Source organism: Grammomys surdaster, unplaced genomic scaffold (genome assembly GCF_004785775.1).
Source record: "Grammomys surdaster isolate TR1022 unplaced genomic scaffold, NIH_TR_1.0 323, whole genome shotgun sequence".
Classification (NCBI taxonomy): domain Eukaryota; kingdom Metazoa; phylum Chordata; class Mammalia; order Rodentia; family Muridae; genus Grammomys; species Grammomys surdaster.
The window spans coordinates 707,235-713,925 of NW_021604742.1; the positions used below are offsets into that span (position 1 = coordinate 707,235).

Sequence of the window (6,691 nt, forward strand, 5' to 3'; positions counted from 1 at the left end):
GTATACAAGAGATAGAGGTTCCGATAAATAAAAAGATCCCAATTCCATGCTACATCCTCTAGTGCAATTGACAATGAAATACAATTGCATATGAAGATAAGGTATCTTGTTCTACTTTCATTGTATGAGTAAGGATTCACTTACTGTAAACCTCACTATCGCCTCACCATTTTGCTTCCAAAGACTGCATAATGTGACTAGAAATTTCTTCTATTTATTCAGAATTGGAAATCTAGACATTAACAAAAAGAAGCTTTTGAGTTTTCAGCTCCATTTTTTCTAAGAAGTACAAAGATAATCAGAAGAATATTGAAAGGAAACTGGAAATCTTGTCTGGTGTTTCCTTTTATCCTCTCAGGAACCTCCCCCAATGCAAAGCAGCCCTCAGCTCAGGCTGAAAGCCCAGGCCTAGCTGAGAAGCTTCATCTCCTTCTCACTAGAGCCTCCATCAGAGCATGGCTGTCCTGGTGCTGTTCCTCTGCCTGGTGACCTTTACAAGCTGTAAGTGTTTTAGATTTTGATGAGAGGTACTCAGGTGTTTAATTTATAAGATTTATGGCTAATGTTTACATTACTTTTCCCCAGGTGTCCGGTCCCAGGTGCAGCTGAAGGAGTCAGGACCCGAACTGGTGCAGCCCTCACAGTCCCTGTCTCTCACCTGCACTGTCTCTGGGTTCTCATTAATGAACAATGCTATAAACTGGGTTCGCCAGCCCCCAGGAAAGGGTCTGGAGTGGATGGTAGTAATAGGGAGTAATGGAGCCACAGATTATAATTCAGCTCTCAAATCCAGACTGAGCATCAGCAGGGACACCTCCAAGAGACAGGTTTTCTTAAAAATGAACAATATGCAAACTGAAGACACGGCCACATACTACTGTGCTAGATACACAGTGATGGCAATCCGTTGTGATCTTGCACAAAATCCTCCCTACAAGGTTTTCAGGACCAGCAGGGGGCGCTGAAGACCAACAAGTTCTTCCTATGTTCACTTCAGAATCTAGGAAGTTCTGGCCCACGCTGTGTGAGTATGTGTTTTAAAGTTAAAGATGTAGACTCTTCTTCTAGCCATGAAAATTCTTCAGAATCTGTTCTTCGTTGTCATATTCTATTAAATTTCTGGTTTGTTGACACGCTAGAAGAATTTTTAAACAGTTTTACAATGTAACAATATACAATGAGAACAAAATATTGAGTTGATTTTTATCAAGAAAACTCACTGGAGCACTGTGTAGGTGAGGACAGCCAGAGGGATTTGGTAATGGATGCTTTTCTCTCTCATGATTGCAGTTTTATTAATCTTTCTACTGTTTACTTAACTGATGTTTAAAATTAATTGTTTAAAATTTCTTTCTTTCTAGTGCTCAATTACATTTTCCTATACTTCTTTAAGACATTCATTCTTTTCCGTATTTATCTTCTCTAACAGAAAGTTTTCAAACTAAAGTACACAATTAAATGATGACACAGTTGTCATTCTGAGTGTTAACTCATAAGATCTGCTATCCATAAATGAAGAATATACTATCCTGTTATTAACTGTGGCCAACATCCATACATATCATTATTGAAATAATCCTTCCCATCTAACTCATTAGTCTTATTATTCTACACTGTTCAATCTATGATCAGCCTGCCCTAATTTTACTTTACCTCAGATCAGATGTTTGGGTCCCACTTGACAAGATGCTGTTTTATTCTCTTGGATCCTGGCTGTCATTGATAAAGTGTCCTCCAGGTGCATCCAGATTGAAGTGATATTTAGACATTTATGAACAAAGCTGAGGAAAAATGAGAGAGAAAGTGATCAAAGTAGAAACAGCTCAGTGGTTATGAGAGCATACTTACTACTGTAGGAGGGGATCAAGTTTCAGTTCTTGACCTCCACCCACAATGAGGATCTCATATGCACTTGTAAGTTCAGAAGAACCAGTATATTTGACCTACATGCACACTACACTGCCCACACAGGTACATATACACATAATTTAAAATATAATATTTTATAAAAACTTCTCATTCAATGCTATGAAATAATCAAAGGAAGGGTTCTTGTGTCATTATATGAGTAGTAGATTCAATTGTTAGTATTTCAAAAACACTATCCTCATTTTGATTGATAAATCTTGTGCTTGAGACAACACTATTCACTAGTATAGGTAAGGATATTGCCTTACCAGATCAGTCTTATTTTCTTCTCAAGGAGAACTCATTTCAGTTCCTTCTCTGAGATATTATTTCACAGGATAACACGTAGATCAAGAAACAGAGGTGATGTCCTCATGGCGGACATCTTTCTGTCCTCCATTTTCTGATTGGTTTCCTTTATCTTGGCCAATTCATGTGGGCAAAATAAGTTGCATATATCTCATATCTTTAATCTCCAGAAAAATGTAATGAATCCAAATTTATATATTCCCTGTAACCAATGGTATGACAGTCTTGTGTGTGTGTGTGTGTGTGTGTGTGTGTGTGTGTCTCAAAAATCAGTAAAACTTTATTCACGTCCATTCTTTTTGCCATTAACATAAAACCCGAGAAAGCAAAAATGTTTTGTTTTCACAAAGATAAATGGCCTCTTTACCCAGAGTTCAAAACCTCAAATGACTATGGGGGAAGATTTTGAAAATGCCCTCCATGACAACCCCTGAGCTGACCCTTGTCGTCTTTAGACAAAAAGCTTTCACTCCACTTGCCAGGGACCCTGTTTGGGGCCAATTCAAGATGACGGCTGAGAAATCAGGCCAATCTGTTACCATGATAAAAGTTGAACAGAAGCTACACCAAGGATCGAGTGCCTGTATTGAACAAGGCACTGGAACCAGGAGGCTATTTATTAAAAAAAAAAAAAAAAAAAAAAAAAACAGGATTCATTTCAGGCATAACTTTTTTATTTTTTTTTTCATTTTGTTTTTAAATCAGTAAAAGAAACCGGGTCCTAGAAGCTGCAGTGAACTAAGTAGCAGCAATTTTGTGCATTTGTCTTTTGTTTAAATATGTTTAAATTATCACACTGCTGGCACGCTTCATTTGCATGAAATTCTACACCACACATACTAACTGTAGTAAAGTTATTTATCCCCTCCATCCCAGGAAGAAAAGAAAAAAACTACTCTGGAAGATAGTTTTCACTGAAATGTAATCAAACTTCGTTAAGTGGATTGTGGCAAGATTATAAATGATATGAAAATAACATTTTAACATTTGGCCATCAACTTAAGAAAATGGTTTGCTAAATAAATTTTTGCAATTTTTAAAAGTAATATATTCTACCTTCATATGGTCCTCAGAATTAAAGCATAATGAACAGGGGAAAAAAAGGAAAAGAATGCAGCTGAGTGTTAAGTCATGAAGGTAGAGTATATACTGACTAGAGTGCAGAATTTCATAGGGCCAACAAAGTAACAGTCTGGATTGTTCACTTACACAGGCCAAGTGGAATTTTCAGTTACCAGTTGTGTTAAGTGCATCAAACAAAGCTCCTAAATTGACACTATAAAGCACCACCTTATGTTTTCCAGGCTGCAACTGTGCATAATTTTAAAATGGTTCCTTAAATTTATTTTTTTTCTTTAAACATAACACGAGGAAGGCGTTAAAACTGGTGTAATAGCTCAATAGAATAAGTATTCCAGATTTTGGGAGGGATCAAGAGGAAGATATTCAGAACCCTTCACCAGAATCCCCCCGATTTGACCATAGTGGATTAATGATCTGCTTTGTGGACGTGGTTAGTCAATGACACCAGCTTGACGGATCTTTCTTTCTGCACCAAATCCCATTGAGTTATCTGGTCCCCTTGACTGGCGAAGAACCATTAGACGTGGAGCACTGGCATCATCCAGGGTGATGTCCTTTAAGCGATTGACCAACAGATCAGGTCGAGGAGCTGCACCAGCTTTGGGACCTTCACAGACTCGCCAAACATTACAGGCACTGCATTTCCCAATTGATTAAGGATCAGTGAGAATTCTACCTCACCTCTTGCCTGTAGTTCAATGCCGTCCTGAATTTCTTTCACATAGAAAAAGAGCTTTTTGCTATCTCCTACTTCATAGTTAATAAAGCCAAACTGAACTTTCACACACTCCACAGTAGCCCTAGGAAGGGGTGTGATGTTGTAGGCCATAGTTTGTGCATTTTGGCCAAGTACTCACAATGGGAACCTGACACTCTCCCCTTTCTATAGGTAATCCCCTTTGTAGGCCATCCCAACTATGCCAAAAGGATACACTTCACCTTTCATATCCCCCTCCTCCACAATCCCAATTATTTCTTGGTACTCAATCTGTGTTGGATCAACACCTCTCAGAGGACGAAAGACTTTGCCAGAGTAGATGGTGGGATTAGCTTCCTAATACCATGATTTCTTTGGGCAGAGAGCATATCAGGAACCACTACTTCATCTGCAATATGGAGCTAGTTCCCATCTAGAATCTCACTGAAGTAGAAGAACATTCAAGCATCACGATCAACACACTTGATGAAACCATCTCTCATGGCAGCAATCACACCCATCTCCAGTGCCACCATAAGCAGCACGGCCCAATACGTAGGAATAAATCTCGCTTCACTCCATGACAGTCATTTATTAGAAGGAAAACAAAAATAGCTCTTGTAAGTATGAAGATAAATGTATCCTTTTCCACGTTATGGGAACATGGTTCTGCTACAACAATGGGAAATAATTTGGAGGACATAGAAAACATTACATATACAAGGTCGGTAATGTGACCCAGAAATCCCAGATAAGTAAACAAGGAAAATGCCACTTTCATTTAAAATATATTTTTGCAATTCCACGTTCATTTTTTCTGACCCCCACTGTTCCACTGCTTCTGTGATAGAGTCTCTGTGGAGGCTTGCACTGTGAAATCCTACAAGAATGCCCTCATTGAATTCTGCTTTGAGCTCTCACATCCCTATGGTCCTTCTCCTACAAGCCTGGACTTGTCCATAGGTAAAAGTAAAGATATAACAATGTAAATCAAATTTCTAAAAGTATATGAATATAAATTGGGTGTCCTGGCAGGTTCTATGTCAATGTGACACAAAGTAGAGCTATCAGAGCAAGGAAGGTTCATTTGAGACAACATCTTCACAAAATCAGCCTGTAGAAAACATGTAAACCACATTCTTAATTAATAACTGAAATGGAAGGGCTTAGCCTATTGTGGGTGGGGCCACCCTTGGGCTGGTTATTCTGGATTCCATAAGATACCAAGCTGAGCAAGCAAAGCAGAGAAAAATCTTCCTTCTTCCTTGTCCTCTGCAAGCTTCCAGCAGAAAATGTGGCCTGGGGAAGATTGGAATTAAAAATGTGGACTAAAGATGTGCCTTCCTACCTGAAAGATCCAAAATAGAAGTATATCTGTCCACTTAAAATTAAGCAGAAGCCTCTGACAGGTACACTCTCCATTTTTTATTTTCAGTCATGTTGATAACAAATACTAACCATCATATTAGATATACAACAATCTCCATATATATATATATATATATATATATATATATATATATATCATGAGAAGCTTTAAGGTGATTTAATAGCCATAAAACAATATAGTGGAGGATAATAAAACATTCGTTGCTTCCCAGAGTTGCTCATGGGAAACTGGCTGTTTCTCTTAGGACAGAGGTTGACTGTTTTCTAATGGAAGCAGAATAGTCCAGTCTTGATGTTTCCATATACATGGATTGTTGTACTCCAGGCTCTCTCTTTCAGCCTTCCTGTGTATTTATGGGTGGAGAATCTTTAATATACAATATCATTTTTTATCCCACTGTCTTAAAACTCAGTAAATACTTTTTAAAACTTATCAAATAAATTTACTTGCAATATATGCATGAAGTGTAAATACCATAAATAGTGCCACTCTCCATCTATCTGGGACTAACCAGAGGCCTGGGAGGATCAGGTAACAGCCTCCTCACCAATAGCAAATCCCCAAATTCTCATCTACCCGTCTATCTAGTATCTTGTATTCCTTCTCCTGGAATCATTACTTCAGAAGTACCCTAATTCCAACCACAGTTTACCAGGAGCCTTACACTTGTCCCACAAAGTTAGGAGAAGGAGACAAAATAATGATCTTGCACCTTCATCTCCCTAAACACCTCTCCTAAGATATAACCCAAAGCCCCACCTACCATTTACCCACAATTCCATGATCTTCTTCCAGCCTCTGCTTTTCAGCACACTCTGCAGTCATGCTTTCTTCATTCCCCTTGACTCGTGTAGCCAGAATACCCAAATACTGACATTTGACCTCCTTCTATCCTCCATCTTCTAGGAACTTCCCAAATTCAGCTATCAGCTATCACTTATTCTGCATCTATTCCTCTGGTTCATTTCCATCCCAAAGGCCACAGATCCCTGCTACAAGAATGATAAAACTAGCAGCCCCTGATGGCTAGGACACTCATGTAGTGACCTTACCAATCCTTATTGTTCACTTATCACCTCCACAAGTACCATGTAACATATCAATTCTCTAGGTCTCCTCTGTGTCTGTGTCTGTCTCTCTCTGTCTCTCTCTTCATTTCTTCCTCTCTCTCCCTCTCTCTCTTCCTCTATCTTTCTCTCTTCCTCTCTCTGTTACTCTCTCTTTCCCTCCTTCCTTTCCTTTCCTTCCTCCCTCCCTCTCTCCATATCTGTGTTTGTCCTGGGGCCATGAGGGTTATATTACTA

At 38.8% G+C, this 6,691-nt stretch overlaps 1 pseudogene and 1 gene segment (V, D, J or C); one reads left to right on the top strand and one right to left on the bottom strand.

Moving 5' to 3' along the window:
• The first annotated feature begins 441 nt into the window (after nt 1–441).
• On the top strand, nt 442–965 carry LOC114629982. The segment is given in 2 exon segments: nt 442–501; nt 586–965. Coding segments are annotated over 2 exon segments (426 nt in total).
• Nucleotides 966–3,594: 2,629 nt separating this feature from the next.
• Nucleotides 3,595–6,212, bottom strand: LOC114629983 (annotated as a pseudogene).
• Between the last annotated feature and the right edge of the window lie 479 nt (nt 6,213–6,691).